At 31.5% G+C, this 20,789-nt stretch overlaps 2 protein-coding genes across 2 annotated transcripts; one reads left to right on the top strand and one right to left on the bottom strand.

Annotated features, from left to right (window-relative positions):
- Positions 1-4,990: 4,990 nt before the first annotated feature.
- Positions 4,991-6,035, top strand: LOC122600542 (acetyltransferase At1g77540-like). The gene is made up of 2 exons (XM_043773271.1): positions 4,991-5,294; positions 5,786-6,035. Exons 1-2 carry the CDS (start codon positions 5,034-5,036, stop codon positions 5,855-5,857), a joined length of 333 nt encoding a protein of 110 aa, XP_043629206.1. The 5' UTR covers positions 4,991-5,033; the 3' UTR covers positions 5,858-6,035.
- A 2,950-nt stretch (positions 6,036-8,985) lies between these two features.
- Positions 8,986-11,577, bottom strand: LOC122600849 (transcription factor MYBS3). Its single transcript, XM_043773624.1, has 3 exons — positions 11,033-11,577; positions 10,118-10,326; positions 8,986-9,677 (listed from the first exon to the last, which is right to left on the bottom strand). The coding sequence occupies exons 1-3, from the start codon at positions 11,340-11,342 to the stop codon at positions 9,132-9,134; spliced, it is 1,065 nt and encodes a 354-aa protein (XP_043629559.1). The 5' UTR covers positions 11,343-11,577; the 3' UTR covers positions 8,986-9,131.
- Positions 11,578-20,789: the final 9,212 nt, after the last annotated feature.

The raw sequence follows: 20,789 nt of genomic DNA on the forward strand, positions 1-20,789 counted from the left end.
CAATTTAGTTTAAAGAAAATTGAGAAATACCCACCAAAGTTAAGCTTTAACACTTGTAACTGCAAATCTGAATATAAAGTTCAAAACTTGACATCAACCCACTAAATATTTTAATTATTTATCACCAAATTTCCAAAATTTTAATAAATAGAAACAACCCCAAACCTGATGAACTATCACAAAACAAAAAGCAACGCGATGTGTATTTCACGAACCTGATGAAATCTCACGAAATACATGTACTGCCAGCCCAAGTTCACACCCTAAAGATCAGCAATACAATATTGTTCAAAATTCGAATTTCACATGGTTTAGGGTTTTTTTTCAAAAAAAAGTAAAGAATAAAGAGATTAACACAATCTCAATCCATGTTAAATGTTGTGATTTTGCTGTTTTTAGTGACTGATTAAACAAAAAAAACGGTGGATTTGGAGTAATAATTTTTTTTTGAATATGAGATGATAGTGATGGTGTTTGAGGGAAGAAAGAGGCAAGAGAAAGAAAACATCACGGTCATGGGTGGGGTAGGTGGGGAACAGTTGGGTTTGCAAGGAGTCAACAGGTGGTGAGCTCTCATTGGCTCTTTCAATCCGTGGGCCGTACTACCTAAACCACACGGGTATAATGTTCAAATTAGATATTTTTTAAAAATGAGTCTAATTCATAAAATAGGGTATTTATTTTGTTTATTTAGGTAATAATCCCCATTATTAATCTAACTATATAATAAAAGGGGGATGTGAATATAAGGTTGCCGGGTATCTAAGCTTAGGTGTGGAACACTCACATATTGTTTTTTTAATCTATACAAATCATTTGGGGGGGGGGGGGGGGGAAAGGGAATCCATTTATTGATTAAACAATAAATAATAAAATATTAGTATGTGAGGGGTTACACACCTAAGCTTAGATGTCAGACAACCTTATATTCCCTTTTCCATAGTAAAAAGAGAAAACTGTACAAATAATTTATCAACTATATCGTTTTTTTTTCCTTTCAAATTAAACTTTGCATATATCATCTATTTATCTATTACATGTACTAAGTTTTTAAAACGGATGTCACATTGACAAATTGAAAATGAATTTAAATATTGTTTAGAAATCATATTAAACTAGATCAATACCCGGTCGTTGACCAGGTTAAAAACAATAAATATATACTTAAAATGTAACTTTATCTTTAACCAGATTTTTTCTAAACGGGTCTGAGTTGAGTTTTTGAGTTATTCGATTGATCCACCAACCCAAATAAGTTTTTTATAATTAATTTTTAGAATTAATGTTGACTCATTTGGCCTAAAATTTACCCATTTGACCTAGCAACACACCAATGCACATTACCAAAAGACAACTTATTTGACCTAAAAATATTTTATTTGACCATCAAACCACTTGACCCTAAATAACTCAATTTGACAATGATAATGATGACGAGCTTCAAGAAAAGGGTATTGATATCAAATCCTCCTTTGACAATAATAATGATGACGAGCTTCAAGTGTGTTTTATAAGGCGTAAAATTGAGGAGATTCAAGGGCCATCATTTGACATCAATTTTACTTGGAACAATTGGGTCCCTAAAAAAGTGAACATCTTGATTTGGCGATCTGTTTTGGATAGGATTGCAACGAAAGTGGGGTTGCTAAAAAGAAATATAAACATTGGAAATCATTTGTGTTTGAGTTGTAATTCTGGTTCTAAAACTACCGAGCATGTGTTTATGAAATGTCCCGTGGAAAATGAGATATGAAGTAAACTAAGTGTGTGGTGTAATATTTATCCTATACACGCCTTCTCCCTACAAGACCTAATGGATATTCCAAAAAGATGTGTAAGGGACAATAAGAAAAAGAAAGCAGTTCATGTCATCATCATGATAGCCTTTTGGTGTATCTGGTCGGCCAGGAATAGGCTTACTTTCAATCACATTAAGTCATCTCCAGATTATGCTATGGCTGAGATCAAGGTGTACTCCTTGTTATGATTATCCTCAATATCTAAAGGGGCGGCTACTAATTTTATCTCGTGCTTGGCTTAGGGCATTTTATCTTATTTTTGTTTGGGATGTATATGGTATATTGAGGAGTTGTTGTAGTCTGTGTGCTATTGGATTGTTACTGCATAAAAAGTATTGGTGTTTGTATATTGGATCTTCTAGCATCTTGCTAGTTTGGTCATTGTTTATAATATTTTATCTTTGCCGTTAAAAAAAAAATTAACTCAGTTGACCAAAAATAACCCTTTGAACACCTCCCCCCCCCCCCACTTGACCCCAAAATAACGAATACCAATTTTATCCGTCAACACATTAACTTGTCAACCCATATTTAATTTAATTATTTAAAGTTAGTAAGCATATATATTTTTGTTAAAAATCTTTATTAGATCAAAGTTTATCAATTTTTAGAAACATTCAATTCTTATAAAACCATAAAATTTTTTTGCTTATTACATAAATCAGATCGTAATGAAAGTGAATTATTACATAGTCATAACTTTTAAGAGCAATATATAGAACAAATATTTACAATAGTTTAGGTTCATGCAATTGCCGTGTAGTAAGAGTTATAAAATTTATTAGATTAGTTAGATTTATGTGATACTGAACTTGTTTTTATGTTTTACATGATACTTGTTTTTAGGTGTGCTTATCACAATAGTTTAGATTAGTATCTCCTTTGCGATAATACCAAAAAAAGAAAAAAAAACTAATAATCTATTGTGAAATATTTATATGCAATTAGTATTAGTATGAGTTCATATAAATGTCTAGGCGTACCATTAACGTGTCATCAAATACTTTGATTCTCACCATTTATCTTTTACTAAATGTTTAATAAATTCAAATTTTAATTAAATGTGTCCTTGCATATGTAGAATAAAAGAACAAAAAACATTAAAATACAACAAATTAAAATCTTAAAACATACAAATATTGATCCATTGACAATGAAAATAACATTTAAACCTTCAACAATGTGAAATAAAAGAGCATTAAACTTGATTAAATAACAATGATTGATTAATTTTCATTTGTCATGTGTATCATAAAATTAGGAGTGGAAATTGTGTAGATGAAACATTTCATATTTTAAGAAATATAAAACCTTTCGATGTATATATAAAAGTGTATTTAAATGCAAGATATTTGCTTCCAATTTACAGCCTTTTTTAGTTATGACCCCATTGTCATTTTTATTACAAATTTATATGGTAACATGTAACTCTTGAAATACATATGTTCTTTATTAGTTTTACTTTGACTTTTGCATTAATTATAATTTGACTTTGAGTTTTAAGGGCTAAGATTATTTTGTTTAACAAATTTAAATGATCTAGATCAAAAGTTAACAATATTATTTTCTCTTAGTTGTGGTGGCCATATATATATATAATTTCATAAAATTTATGGAATAATAATAAAAAATAAGAGTAAATTACAATTTTCGTCCCTGAAGTTCGCACGTTTTTCACTTTTCATCCCTTAAGTGAAAAAATTACAATTTTGACCTTAAAGTTGGCAGAGTTTTTCAATCATCGTCCCTCGCCAAACATCGTTAAGTTTCAGCCGTTAAGTCGGACACGTGCAACACACGTGAGGGACTGAAACTGCAAAAAATGACAAGTTCAGGAACGAAAACTGAAATTTACTTTTCTGTTGTCATCATCTTCATTTTCTCCGGCTGACTGTCGTCGGATAATTCGCCGGAAAACTTAAAATGCCGATATCTCACTCGTTTCTTCGAATTAGGCCACAAAACCATCACCAAAATTTTCGAAATTAATTTCCGCACGAATCCTATAACCAAAACAAGATCCAATGAATCGGTTGTCACACCCGAATTCTTTGTACCTCAACCTACTAATCTAACTATTGTAACAACTTAATAACCTTAACGATTGACCAATAAACTATATCGAAAACCTTACGATGAAACTAACATCTAACTAAATCACCAAAAATGAAAAGTAACGAATCGCTATGAAACTTAACACAATACTAGATGAATCAATAATAAACTTGTAACAACTTTCAGAATGAGATTTCGACGTAAGGATTTCACGAACAACGGATTTAAAGTTTCTATACAATATATAGAACAAGAGCTATAATCAACCAAATGACGAACTGTAAGTTGCCTTGAACTTTTATTACATAAACTAAGAATCAAGTGACGATTATCAGAATTTTTCATCTGAAATATTTGAATTGCAGGGGCTTGGCAGGCCACTTGGTCCTTTCGTCCCTCTTTGCTTTCTCTTTATATATATTTCTAATTTTTCGATCTTATGTCTTTGCCTCATTGACAAAAACCGAACCCACATGAAGGTCTCTCCCCATTTTGTACTTTTATTTTTGGTGCAGAGCTTATGGAATAATAAATGAGGCACACCATTGGTGTCTTAGTGAGGAACACGTACACCTAATCCAACATGGACTTATTTGCGAAAACAGAAATATTTCATTCTTGGAACAAGCTAAATCGTACAGAAATATTGCTCAAAATCTATGTTATGGGTATTTTGAGTTTTCAGGAAAGTGTTGAATCTGAAATCTTTTGGTTAGGATTCGTGCGAAAATTAATTTTGAGAAGTTTGGTGGTGGTTTTATGGTCTAATTCAAAAAAACGAGTGAGATATTGGCATTTTAAGTTTTCCGGCGAAAGTCAGCCGGAGAAGATGAAGATGATGAAAACAGAAAAGTAAATTTCAATTTTTGTCCCTGAACTTGTCATTTTTTGTAGTTTCAGTCCCTCACGTGTGTTTCACGTGTCTGACTTAACGGTTGAAACTTAACGACGTTTGGCGAGGGACGATGATTATAAAAATCTGCTAACTTTAAGGTCAAAATTGTAATTTTTTCACTTAAGATACGAAAAGTGAAAAACGTGACAACTTCAGGGACGAAAAGTGTAATTTACTAAAAAAAAAATAATTAGTCAAAGTTATGAACGGATCATGACTTGTGAGTTGAGGCCAAGGAAAAAATAAAAATAAAAAAACAGATATATTGGAAGAGAGAGAGAGAGATGGCGACGGGGAGCGGCGGCGGCGGAGGAGCAACGGTGAAGATAGAATGGAACTCGAAAGAGAAAAGGTTCGAAACAGAGGACAAGAAAGCATACCTGGAGTACGAGCTTAGAAACGAGGGAAAGATAATGGATATAACTCACACCTTCGTTCCGACATCCAAAAGAGGATTAGGTTTAGCTTCCCTTCTCTCCGTTGCGGCTTTCAATCACGCTCAGTCCAAGTCCTTATCCGTTATTCCATCCTGTTCTTACATCTCTGTATGCACCCCCTTGTTCTTCTTCTATTTTCATTTCTACTATTTTCTCTACATCCATCAATACTTTATTTATTTCTTCTTCATTTAATAGATTTAGGGGTAGTGTATAGGTAATCGGGTGATGCTAAGATCAAAAGAACATTTATGTTTTTTGCCGTACCAAAAAAAAAAGAGACATTTATGTTTTAGGTACTTGCACTTGGATTCAAACTCAATGACAATTGGTAGGGTTTTTATCTTTTAATCTTTTGCAACTAGCTTGAAATAATGGTGCTTCTGTTGAGACTTGAGACCAAAAGGTCACTTAGTAAAATGTAAAGAATATGACTGTATGAAGACATTTTTCAAAGGAAGTTAGCAACCCATTTATAAATAGCCCCCATACATACCCTCCTCTTGGATGTTTTCTCTTTTATTCGAACTGTTTTATGGTTTGCATCCGGTTGCAACGTGCATGTAAACTGGATCTAATCTATTGTTTTGATATGGCAGGACACTTTTCTACCCAGGAATCCATCTTGGAAGTCTGTGTTGTACTCTCAAGATCTCAAATCTAGCATTTGAGTGAAGCTTACACTTGATCTGTTGTTGGCATCGGTTGGTTAGTGTTGTAGATAATAAGATTATGTTTACTAGTCATCATCATGTTGAATAAGCCAATGCCCATATTCTAGCATATTCATAATTTTGCTTACTGAAGAATATTGTTTACAATAAAGTGAATGCACATTTGTTTCCTGCATATTTGGGATAATTTTCGCACATTATTATTCACTTGAGAGAAAAATATTTACAAGCTTTTATAACTGTATTTGGTTTCACTTTCATAAAGAAAGTTGCAATTCCTTAAATCTTAATAACAGGTATTGTGTTTGACAATTATTGTGTCACCTTCGATCTAGTGAAAGCATACAAGCATAGCTAAATCCTACAAGATAAGTACTATAAACAAAACACTGAAATCCTTTTTACCTTCTAAACTGCATTGATAGAAGATCTTTTCCAAGCTTTTGCAAACCTGATAGAAACATCCTGCGTTCTTCCTGTATCCTTGGAACATCTCGATTTACATAAACATAATAGCATTTCATAAAATAAAGTGTCTCCGCAAACAATAATCAACAAAAGGTTACATCACTTAACGAAATATCAAGCATTTAAATATACATCTAGAATTCAAAAACAAAAAAGAAGCAATTAGTGAAATAATTCTATAAAAGTCACTACTCAACCGAAAACATAAAAAACCACCCCCCAGATACCACCACAAGAAATGTGTTGGCCAAAGCAGTATAAACTCTAAATAACATGGTAAGACCAAAAAATGTGCAGACCAACAGGGTAAATCAACTCATTTCATTTAAGTAACCTTTATGGTGGCTCCAAGCAACACCAACGTTGGGCGGGTTTTATTACGCCTCTAATAAAAACCCTCCTCTTTCATCCGGGCTTGGGACCGGCATAGATAAACTAAAAAGCTTATCAATGGCGGAGTTACAATTTTTTTGTCTTGTTTTGCTAAACATACCACATAGACATGTGTCATGCTTAACAAAACTTTTTTTTTTCTGATTTTTTTTGACTTTTTTGAGGAGAGATTTACATATATTCCCTGTTTATGGGAGATAATTACATATTTCTCCAAAACGCAATTTTCAATGCTCTTAATGCCTGCTTTGGGGAAATATGCAACTACGAACCATAAGTTAAGGATATATGTAAATGCCTTTATTTATTTGGGACAATTCAATTTCTCGCTTGATTGGATCAGAGAAAGAGTAGACAAACTAGAGATGCAAACAAGAACCACTTACAAGCCACACTTGCCAAACGAGCCACAATAGCGAAGCAACCACTTTGATCAAAACCTAATGCATAAATATATCGTTCAGCACCAGAGGCTAAAACAGAAGCTAGAAAACTCGCCACCGATACCGTACTTGCTGTTGGACACTCTGTGAATGGGAAGCCAGGAACCGATCGTGACTTCATATTTAAAAATGCAAAGGCCATAATAATGAAACCATAGGGTGTAACTTCTAAACGCCGCAATATCACATCAACACCCTCTTCTTCTTCCCAAAGGGGTGCCACTACTACCACGAAGCGAACCCATACATGTATCACGAACACCTTGAGACCTCTGGCGAGTAATCCTATTTTACCAGTTGTAACACCTAACCAATAACAGCCTGTAAAAAAACCTCCTACTGGGTTTGGCTCGCGGACGACTGGATCCCTTATAATACCTGACATTTTTTCCTAATTTTTTATGTAATTTGGAACGGGACTGGGGAGATGGGTTTGGCATGTGGCCGTGTGGGTTGAGATTTCAAACCATCTTCATTGGTCACCATTGTTCGGACGGTTGTTCACACTATAAGAAGGCCCCATAATTGATGTAACCAATATGAACAATTTCGATACCATGACACGTGTTTCACTTTTATTTGATTTTTTTCAACTCAAACGAAACTTCCATTAAAGAAAATCACACTCGGACATTCTAACATATCATTAAAGCAGGCCAAGGATCGTACATCAGCACTACACTTACACCCTATTTTTTTTCTCTGTTATTCCTTGCTGAGATGTCAAATTGAAATTTCGCCAGTCAATCCCCCAAAAGCTTCGTTCCTACTAGACCAAATGCTCCATATTATTGTTTGCAAGAAGATCGCGTGAATAAACCTTTTCCATTTCACCGAGTAGTTCAATCCATTAACACTTGGTAATCAGTCACCCACACCGCTCAAACTCGACCAAAAACCAACCACCCACATAACACACCACACGTGATGTGTTGGGGGAAGCAGTATATAATAATATTACATAACTCAAAGAACTCTAGTAATAATTAAATAGCGGATAATTAAATGATTAGATGATTTTAATAAGTTTAGATACATTTTTAATTTTATTCATAATTTCACCCGATTGACATATTCATCAGACTTTCACTTTAACCAGTTAAGCTTGGCCCTTACAAGTATAACATAACCCAATATCACCATACTGTTCGTCTGTTCTTATCAGTTATCATGTTGCGACTTGTGCGGCATCATCACAGTCATCTTTTCCGATCAAAACAAGTTGTCTAATGGAACGTATTTTTCACTATATTTTTACGTCATTTGTCTTTACAAGTTGGTCTACATTTAAGAATATGAGATCAACCACTGGAAAGGCAATAACGGAGAACACTAGTACCTCAAGAGAAAAATATATCGACTGCTTTGTGTATATACCTTTTATCGGGTAAGTTGTCAAAATGTCTTAAAACATACCATACGTTTTTAACAAGGTAAATAATTAGTTTTAAAGCTACCATTGTACAGTACAGAATGCCATAAAAACCAATTGTAATATAAAAATTGGTGACACAGTATGAGCAGAATATTAAGAGTGGGCGAAAGGGGAGTGATTAAAGTTTTAGCCAACAAGGCTAAACAGTCGCCACTTGCCAGTCACGCAATTATGATTTGGTTGTTTATGGTTTAAGACCCAATTCTAGCGGACCGGTTCAGTAGTTGCCAAGAATGGTTTTAGAGAGAAAAAAAAGAAGCCTAAGCTCATCTCATTTAGAACGGGTACTTTCCAAATTGTTCGGACCAATCTCCAAGACTAGGATAGGTCCATTTTATAGAACCTGACCGATCTTTTAGGCAGTCGGTTAACCGATTTCCTAAACATCAAAGCAAAAAAGATATTCACACAACAAGGTGAAAATTATTGTCATGTATACAGATAGATCTTCGATCTGGTGCGAGCTTACAAGCATAGCTACATCCTACAAGATAATTAAGAAACAAAAGATACTGATTTCCATTTAACCATTCTATAGTGCATGAATAGGATTGTGATTATTATCCATGTTCGAAGTTCTAGGACCAGGATTGTTTTCATGGAATGCAGATTGTCGGCTCAACCCACCTCCAACTAGTTTCAGTGAAGTCATTGCACCATCTCCAATCGATTCACCTAATGTCAACTTAGACATACCAACAAGATCATCCACATTAATCGGGCTTTTTGAATGAACAGCTGTTGGCTTAAGAACCTCATGACTCTCTGTTTTGACTGATGTAGACTGATCTTGACCAGACCCTGGTCCAGGCCAATACGGGATAGCAACTGGTATTAGTGGAGACACGTATGCTGGAAACATAACTGGATACAAGCATTGAGAATTTTCAAGATTTAGAGGTGCATGTGTCGTGTCAAGGGGAAGGTCAGCAGTATTTGAATTCGCAGAATCCATTGACTCGCATTCTTCTTCCTCTAGAGTTGGTATGGTCAATGGGTTTTTGACGGATTGAGCCTCTGGTTGTGACGGGTTCCCAGCAGGGTAATCATTGGGGGGGATCATCTGTGTGTCTGGAGACTACACAAAATAAAAATTTAAAAACAAAATCAAAAATTAAATGGTTAGGTACATGTAATAATACTTGCACATCTAACAAACACCACCTAAGCTAGAAGGGGAACAAGACAAATGACACATTTTCTATTATAAACTTTGTTATATACTTATATATATATAAAAACAAAGGCTGAAGCTTACCCAAAGTATACAGCCTCCTAAATTGTTTGATGCTAAGAACTAGATTACTGTTTTTGATAAAGATTAAATTAACTACAGAGTATTTATGATACTAGGTAAAAAATGAGAGAGAGATGTGTTTTCAGGTCAACCCGGCCCATTTTTAACCCGCAAATAATATTGACCCGTTGTAACAAAAACTGTTTAAAACTATCAAGCTGACCTGCACATCTAACCACATATACAAGATTACAAGGTATGACTAGTTAAGTGATACTTACATCTTCAGCTACAATATCGAAGAGGCTAGACCGTCTTTTTCTTCTAGAAATATTGCTTTGTCTGATGAAATACTTTTGGGCATGGCTTGCAACTTGAGTTGGTGTTCTTGTGATCACATAGTTTCTTGCTATTCCACGCCAATCGCCTTTTCCAAGCTTTTGCAGACCTAATAGAAACATCCTATGTTCTTCCTCTGTCCATGGAACACCTAAATACCAAATATCCACATCCTATAATACATTATTTCATTCCATAAAGTATCTACACTATAATTAATCATTACATAATCCCATATAAATTTTACTTTAAAAAAATATTCCACATATATGAATTAAATAAACAACACTCAATATGCAGAACAATGAATAGCTAAAACATCACATCTTATCATACATATAAAAGTTTATAATCATTAGATCCTATATACCCATAAACCATCTATTATTACTTTCAGAGTAATGCTTAGCTATGACTCAAAGTCTACCAAAATAATTGTCCACCTTACTATTTAAGTCCGCCAAAATAAAATCGACTTTCAAAAAAAAAAAAAAAACATAATTCTTAAGTTTCCTACATTACCCTAGTTAATTTTAACATTACAGACCTCAAAAGATAATCAAATGAACAACAAACAGCAAAACTGTCATTCTGAGTAAAAAGTAAGTTGTAATATTTACATTCAAGTATACTTTTGGATCAAAAACTTATCATAATCATCTCAGACGGATAAACTTTAAAATCTAAACATAAACACTCAAATTTAAGATAGAATCTTAACAAGACTAAAAATCTTGGACAAAGAAAAAATCTTTTTCTTGGGAAAAAAACCCAACATCTTGAATTATAAGCTAGCAAAATTGGATAACAAAAAAGAAAACAAGAAACCCACAAAAGTAAACCTAAAAAGTTCAAACCTTTCTTTCTTTCACGGCTAGAACCCGACCCGGCAACAAAATCTTCAGACCCATATCCATCAGCAGCAGCGTTATGATCAGGAGTATCACCAGGTGAATCAAGATCCGTACCACCACCACCACCAGATAACCCATTTAAGAAATTACTACTAGTACTTCCGGATCCATTATAATGGGTTAAATTACCCATACTAGCACTTTTTCGGATCGACCCATCAGTAATTCGGACCCCAAATAACTTAACACCACGGTTAGGACATGTTCTTGAATTGTGCCCATTGTTACTACAATGAGAACACCTTCTTGTCATGGTTTTGGGTTGTGGGTTGATTCCAAGATTAGGGTTTTGTAATTTTGGAAGATAAAGATTGGATTTTTTTTAATATAATTTAAGATTTGATTAGATTGGATTAGGGATTTTGGGTTGATATTGGTTGGGAAATTTATTATAAAAATTTGGATTGGATTGGATTTGGATCAAGTTTCTTTTTTTTTCCTTTCTTTCTTTTTATATATGTATGGATATAGAAGATAGATAGGTATAGAGAGGTTTCAAAAGGAAGAAGAACATAGGAGAGATGGATATCCACATGTAAATAAATAATTATGTGATAGTATGAACCAAGTAAAAAGATCACTTTGTCCTTGGAGTTTTGGTGTTTGACAATGGGCTCCTTGTTTTGTTGGTATCAAGATTTATGTAATTTGGTTTAGATTTTTATTTTATTTTAATTTATAACCATAACAATATCAAGGTGACTCATTTTATGATCCTAGAGTTACAGTAGGTGAACCTCGTGGCTCGTAGTCACTAAGCAGTTTATGTCAAAGATATACCTTGTAACTTTTAAACTAAGAATAACAAGTCTTTACCAATATATCATCGAACAGAATCGTTTGGGTTTGAATATTTGTTTACAAAGATTTACGTTTTGCATAGATTTATGGGTAGCAAAAACGGTGTAATAAGTTATTGTTTGTAGTCTTGGTTATTACTATGTGTGAGTGTGATTTTACATTATCATAATCTCTTAAGTTTGTTTCAAAAACTACCCATGCACAAATTACTAGTTTTTGCTCACCTAATCACATACACCGATTTAAATACCGGTAAATAAATATCAGTATTAACGGTGTCAGGGGTATTCCGATATTTTAAGCCTGGTATTTTTACTATTTAATACCGGCTTGTATTTTCGGTATTCCCGATATTACCATACCGTTATTTCTTAATTTTCAAAAAATATATATATATATATTCTTAAAATTATTTTTATGATACTTTAATGTTATTTTTTCGTTATTTGTAAACTTTAAAACTTATATTTTGTTATGAAATACATATTTAGTATTGTTTTTGAGTGTATTATAATTGTATTTTGACTATTTTCGTTAAATTGTAACAAGTTTTGTAAAATTTTTATATACAAAACATAAATTAAAATATAAATAGTCGTATCGGCCGGTATTTTTGATAATACCAATAATCCGATAATACTGGAAAATTTTTCCACACTGTTATGACTAAAATACCGGTTTTTAAAACATTGGCATACATTGTATTATCTTTGGTAATCATCGAAACATAAATTTTGGTTATTCTCACGTTAATTTCCTTTAATAGATAATCACTAAAAAAAAAGCCATAGTTTAAATAAAACAATAATTTTTCTTTAACTAATCAACTACTTGTAAAGATAACAACATACTTGTAAAGATGAACACTAATATATAAAATCAGCTACAGTGATTAAAAAGTAAAAAAATAATTACCATAAATCAATGTTAGATAACAAATTAAAATTAAATAGCTAAAATTAAAAAAAAAATTGGATGGAAACCCTCTGATCCCATGTACCATTTGGTACCTACTAATCCCTCAGTCAGGCTAGTGTCCAGGTAATTCTCAACCACTTAATAATCCCTTGATTATCTCAAGTTTGCCTTTAACAAGACTCGAACCCAGGACCTCTCCTGAAAAGTGACGGCTGGTGGCCACTAAGCTATTACCTAGTGGTTAAGAGCTAAAATATGGTCAATCATTTTTCATATTAATTAAAAGAAATTAAGGATTGAAGAGTAATATGAAAAAAAGAGATGCCAAAACACCTAGTATAAAAAATAATTTTTGAAAGAAAAACAAACTACTCCGTACTATAACATCATATATTTTTACATGTCAAATAGAAAATAGCCTTGCAAAAAATGTTTACATGTCACGTAAGGAAAAAAAAAAAAACTTCATCACTATATGTTTACAACTTAACATCTAAAACATTTGAACAAAAAGGCATGGGTTAAAAATGAACACAAAGTAAACTACAAGAGCTAAAATGCTAACATTTCAATACTTGCATCCACCGTTACGCGCTTCGGTTCGGTGGACTTGCAAGTCGATATAAGTCGAATTTTGGTCAAATACATGTTCATATTCTTCTTTTCTCTTATATAAAAAGGTAAGATTTTCATGTTCTAACTTACTTGAGTATGCCAGTATTTTTATTCAGATATATGCAATTTAATTGGAATATTATTGTAATCATTATTTTATATTATTTATCGTGTCATCCTAAAAAAATTGCTCAAAAGATAGTTTTTTTTAATCTAATACCTTAGTTTTATAAGAAGGAAAAACATCATAATTTTCTCCTACAGAACTTTTTACTAATCCTATAATACAGGTAATACTTGAGAAACTGATTTTTGACTTTTGAGAAACATAAGTTTTGAGTGTTTTGTCTTAGCCTAATTTTTATACGAGTTATAATGGAATTTGTTATGCGTAATTTACTTCTTTCTTTTTCTTTAGTTTTCTACATTATGCATATAGGGAATGATAAATTGACGATATAAGTTAATTTGTTATTTAAATGACAAATTTTAGTTATCTAAATGTACAACTGCTTACTAATAAAAAAAAGGTTTTGCTAAACGAAACCCTAAGAACTTTCGTTAAGGTACATTAATTAGTTGTACACTTACCATAAAATTCAAGGGTGGACTTTTAATATAAAAATATATAATCTTTTTATGCATGTTAAGTGAAGCCCCAAAGACTTTGTTTAGTATTTTCCTAAAAAAAATTGTCAAATTTGTGTTATTAATTTATCAATTTGATATGCATATTAACATATTGTCGCTCTATTTGTACTTTATTATTTTTGTCATCCTGTAACAGATTATTTGATGTGCAATAAACGAACAATAATTGTTGTCAAAACGTACGATAAATATTGCAACTAAACAAAACAACAAAATTTTAGTCCGAAAACGTACTAGGTAGTAATTAGACACCGATTGCATTATGGACACGTTTAACATGAGAAGAACCACGTTCTTTTGGAGGAGTCTTTGAGGTGGTTTTACTGCCACGCGGGATGTTAATATCCGTTGCTTCTTTACTTGAAGTCAAATTGAGTGAAAATTTAGGACTATACGTAATTACGACTATCCATCTTTTTTACTTTGAGAAATGATATTTGAATTTAAGATCTTGATAACAATATACTCCGTAGTTAATTTAAAACGGTCATTAATATGAATATTATCAAGATCGGGATCGTACAATCCGAAGATCTTATTATTAAGAAACATGTAGGATGTTGGATTTCATGTATACGAGGTTCAAGTTCCATATACATACTGTTCAACTAGATTTCACTATAGTATCTCGCATGATAACTGCGAATTTAAAAAAAAAAAATCATCTTAAATATACTAAGATTGTATGTGACTGTGAGAATGGTGCAATGACCCGATCTTACAAGTAGCTATTTTAACTCTATTTCTTATCACTCTTTTCTATTTATCATATAAATTCCTACTTGATATCTCTAGAAATTTTTTACCTATGTGGTATGCCATTATTTTTTCTTAAACTATTTTAAAAAATATATGATGTCATAATAGATTTTCTTTTATTTTAAAAACTATTTTTTATATTAGGCAATATGCCATTTCTTTTTTTTTATATATTATTTTTTAACCTTAATTATTTTTAACTAATATGAAATATAATATCTTAACTCTTTAACTTTAGTTTCATATCTACCATTGATTTATGATAGTTACTTTTTAATTTTTCATCATCCTAATCAGTTTTATGTATTAATGTTAATCTTTACAAGTATGTTGTTATCTCCGTATCAAATTATAATGTATTGACAACAAATTAAATACATATTTCTATATATTTTTTGGTTTTAAATTTTTAATTAAGCGTCCCGGGTTAAACCTAGGTTGATTAGCTAGTTTAATATTGTAAGATGGTGCAATAATGATCCATATTTTCTACAAGACATTTAATGGGTTTTTTTTCTTTATTACTCCGTATATAGATTCATATTTGATTTTTCCAAGATATATTTATATATATCCTATTACATGAAACGACAAAAATTATGAAATTATATGGTAATTGTATGTTGAACATACCGGGACGCGAAGGACTCTGTAGTCTGTACTCTGTATGTAAGCAAGTAAAGAAAGTAGAACATAGCATTATAGAAATGCTTTTATACCACTAAAACTTTGATATCTTTTACAAGTCTCATATATGCGTCTGGAATTTATTAATCAGCTACTTACGGTTTATACTTTATACAGAATAAAATGCGTATATAAAGATTATTATTCTTCCAAATAATTGTCAACGGCTGTATTACTTTTTTTTTTTTTCAATTAAGTTGTACATGTTTTTTTTTTGTCTTAACAGCTATCAGGTTGGAAAAATTGAAACTAAGTGTGGAGAAAAGTTTGTTTTGATTTTAATAACATGATTCACCGATGTGTATGGCAAAAAATAATACGAGTAATACTCGTAACAATAATAATAATAATGTGATTTCCAACATCAATAAAAGTTTAGCTAATCCGGTTATGATAATTGGTTGACTTGAAAAAAGTTACAACAAATAGCTAAATTAATTACTAAGATTTTGCACGTTAGATATAACTCACAAGTTACCCACGCAAAATGACCAAACGATAGTGACGTCGGCCAAATGTGAGAGATGATTTGCTACTGGTGAGGGTGGTGGTAGCATGTAAGAGATGAGTGGCTGCTAGTAATGGTAGCAGTAAGTAATTGAGTAGTGTAGGTATTTCAAAGAGTTATTGATAATCTGTGCATTTTGTATGATGTTATAGTTAGATGATTAGTGTAAGTATTTTAAAAAAGTATAACAAGTGATAGAGATATCTTGAAGTTTTTAAATTTTAATATATATTAAATATAATTCATTAAAAACTTATTATGTGTTATAGCTTATAGATAAAAGAAAGTGTATATTAAAATTAGAAAACCTATGGACCTATTTTTTGTGCCAATTGCGCATGGAAACGGTGGTAGTTGGGATCTACTTGTTTGACATAACACATGATATCTTATCATTTAAAACCTTATCATATAACTTTAATTTATCCGAATTTTTTGTTGTTGACACTTGGCTTCCTTTTGCTATTAAAGCCCAAAAAAGGAATTTATCTTCACCTTATCTTTTTCTTCACAAATTTATGTTTCACACACATATATGTTAATTAAGGGGTGAAAACGAGGCAGAATTATTTATCATATCTTGTCTATGCTTTCATCTATATAATTTTTTAGAAAATGATTAATCTTCAGAAAAACTATTTTAAAACTTTTAAAAACTCAACTATTCTTCTTATGATGTGTATACATACAAAACTCAGGATTCATTCAAAACACTAATGGATAATTGAGTGTATTGGTCTATTGGATGGATGTGGGAGTATATAAATATCAGGATATGTTATTGGAGATGGAAGTTAGAGATGGAAGTTGGTGATATAAGTTAAGAGTTTTTTTTTTTTCTTAAATTTTTATTTAAGAGACTTTTAGAATATTTTATGACATTTTTAGTATCAGGAGTCTTTTTTTTTAAATCAAATTCTTACGAGACTTTCTTAATATAGATTATTGTTTTAAACCACAGTTTTAACTTTTAAGCTTCTACAACCTCTTCTTACCAAACACATCCTTTCTTTACAGAAAAATTCTTTAAACTACAAGATCAAAACCAATAAGCACATATGAAAAAGGGACGAAAAAATAAATGGGTGATGTGTTAAAATCCTACGAAGAATATATGTATCGTTATTATCCATAACTTTGATTACAAGTCCTGATCACTACAAATTGCTTCAATATATAATGATTTACGTATCCAAGGATAATTTACAATAAAAAAGTAGCATGCTTTTTTTGGATCAAAGCACCTAATCATGTGTGTAATAATAAAGAATAAAACAAATAATTGGTGGCTCAATGAGTTTAGGATAATGTAAAGAATAACAAAATCCAAGAAAGTTTTCCCCATGTCCAAGGGAAAGTTGTAAATTCAATTTCTCTGTATAATAATAACTAATAAGTTAATAACGTAATCTCCTTGTTTTTTCTAGAGGTTTGAGTTGAGCCTTTATTAGTCAAATGAAAATTTCGTTGACTTTATTCTATGAACAACCGAAACCTTTGGTGTTTAGTTTAGATTTGTAAGAATCATATTCGGTTTGGAATATTACTGAAATGGGAATGGGGGGTGCTTAAACTCATCAAAGATGAGGGGCTTGAAATATATATGCAGCGTATGAATACTTTGATTTATATTTTTCGAAACTAAATTTATCTATACTATCTAATCTACATACAATCTTATAGTACATTATGTCATTTTTTCAAATCTCAATTAATTAATTGAACTATCTAAATTACATATCTTCTTTATTCACTAACTAGATTTTAGATTCGTGCCCGATACTGGACACGGAACTTATGACATTATCAATATTATATATTCATATATTAAATATGCAAAAGTTTTTAACTTGAAAGTTGATACATATTAAAAATCCAATTATCTATTTAGATGGACAAATGTAAGTTAAATGAAAACAAAAGAAAAAGTTTAAGTAAAATGAGAACAAAGGTATGTAATATAAAAACTGGGGTTGACACTTTTGGGCCTACTGAATTTAAGTCTATTGAGATGCAACGTAAAGCTATACATTGGTTTCAAATTTCAATGTTACTAACATTTCTGTTTAGGATACCAAAGAATAAGGTGCTGCGAGTTTTACTTCGCATATTATTATCATGAACCACTCGGTTCATATGGTAAATGGTTATGCTCGTCTAGATAGAACGAAACATAATAAAAGAAAAATTAGTGGACTCGAGTCACAACAAAATACATGATACATACATCAAATAAGCAAGTCGTCTAGAAGTAACATAATATAAGAGAATATGTACTAATTAAAGGGAACAAACTATTATTTTATGATGGGTCTATTAGAGTTATCCTTCATCCCTATAAGTAAAACATAAATTAATAATTATCTTAAAAAGAAACAGGATAAAAGCTGCCCAAAGTATATTTAAGCCGTATAACCTTCTAAGACATTTATGCAGTAAATCATATAAATAATCAAAATGCTACTCCGTATAAATTTTTGTAAGAATATGTGGCCAACTATTTATTCATATATTTTAATTATCGGACCAGGTGTTTAAGGTCACGTTGACGGCTGACCAATTTTAGCATACACTTATAATTACTTCATGACGCATAACCAACCCAAACCATTTTGCCATATCTAATGCTAATGAGGAAGAGTTAAAAGAATACATCAAATACGGAAAGTCAAAGAAAACATGAGTACGTACTTCAAAACGAACAGCTTTGGCAAGTTAGAATGCTGGAAACGATTCCATTAAATGGGCCAAGACAGATCAGGTCCATCTGATTAGAATTAGGACTCTTTAAATCCAGCTAGATTAATACACAGATAAATACCAATTATGATTACAATTATCCATATTTGAAGAATTGAAGCAACATATTGTATTGATCCATATTGTGTACGTGTTTTTTATTTTAATTATTTACATGTTATTAATTAAATAAAATCAATTAAATAATGATATAAGTGAGGGTTAATTTGATGAAATCAAACGACGTGATTGGCTGATAAGTCATTAGTTCAACTGTCTTATAGTATATATTAAGATTAAGATTAAGATTAAGATTTAAACATCTCTATCTAATATACTTGTAATACCCTTAAATCTTAACCATTCATTTTTTTTCTCTCTCCTTAAATCTCAACCACTCATTTTTTCCCCTCCTTCATAAATCATTTTATACATCTAATTCATTCAAAATCTTTTATCTCAAAAACTGTATATCGATAAATTATAAAAATTGTATGGATGTTCGTAAAATTTCATGCTCTTTCATTAAAGATGTCATTCGATATACTTTCGACGAATTTTTAAATCCGAGGGCAGAGCTCATACGGTTAAGACATTTGGCTATCATAATCTATGACTTGACTAATCACTCCCACCATCTCAGCGTCGCAACGCGCAGACACTATCTCTCGTATTAATAAATAAACTACCCTTAATCTTTTCAACTCCCTACCTTTAAAATACCCAAAATAACCTTAATTATCAACACATTCCTAACTCACACACAAAATCTACCCAATATATCCCAAAAATATTTTACACCCATATTTATCCAAACTATCTATCTTTTTTATTAATTAATTTACCACCTAATCCTCTATAATATTTACAAAAGATACATTTCTTAATCATAAAATAACTACACTATCATTTACGTACATTATTTTTAAATTAATAACCACATCATTACCACCACCGCCACTAACACCACCCGTTGCCGTCACTGCTGCCGCATTGTGCAGGTACCTATCTCGTTAACTAAACAATTAAGTTGGTAGTCAAACATGTTTCTTATTGTTCACAATCTTTAATCAAATATACCTCTAAAATATCTCATTGAAGATAATGTTAAACGTTAATTACTTACATTTTTACTTAATATATACAAAAATTCATTATGACTAAAAAAAGAAACGAGCCCTATTCCCCTACGACTACTTAAATAGATTCATGTCTTATATAAGACTACTTATATTTAAAATATCTACTGTAAATTTATAATGTAGTTTTTGAATTCCGGGTTGGGTCATAAATCATCAATGAATTTAAATGGTTAACGCAATTATTATAATGGGCTTAGGTTAAGATATAACTTTTTCACACGACTAAAGATAAGTTAGATCAAACCTGTCAACAAATGTAGCCATCAATTCAAACATGAAAAGAACCGATTATCCTAGTATTATTATAAGAAAGTGAATGAAAATTAAGAGAACTATTATCAGCTAGCGTTTTGTATACCTTCTATATCAGGTTTTTTTTCCTTCCATATTGAACATGTTACACACTTACACTGTTACAGATTAAACAACCATGTCTCTTCTTTTCTTTTTATATAGTTATTGCTATAGTTATTCGTTATTATCAGGTAGATCATATTGGCATTTGATGCGCCCATCGATCAGATCGGGATATTTATCCAAAAATGAAGGAAACATAGTGGATATCGTTTTTTCTAATTACAAATTATAGGTTACTTTAACCAAATATACGTATAAAACATTAGATAACTGACAACATTAACCAGCCGCAAAATGTGCATGCCAATAGTCCGTATGTCTACCATATAAACATGATCATATGAGAGAAAGTACATGCGCGTTGCGACGGTGAGATAGTGGAAGTGATAGGTCATAAAGTGTGATAAGTCATAGGAGGTGATAGGTCACAGAGTGTGATAACCAAACGTCTTAGCCGTACGGGCTCCGCCCTCGGATTTAAAATTTCGTCAAAAGTATATCGAATGACATCTCTAATGAAGAA

This window comes from Erigeron canadensis, chromosome 5 (genome assembly GCF_010389155.1).
Source record: "Erigeron canadensis isolate Cc75 chromosome 5, C_canadensis_v1, whole genome shotgun sequence".
NCBI lineage: Eukaryota > Viridiplantae > Streptophyta > Magnoliopsida > Asterales > Asteraceae > Erigeron > Erigeron canadensis.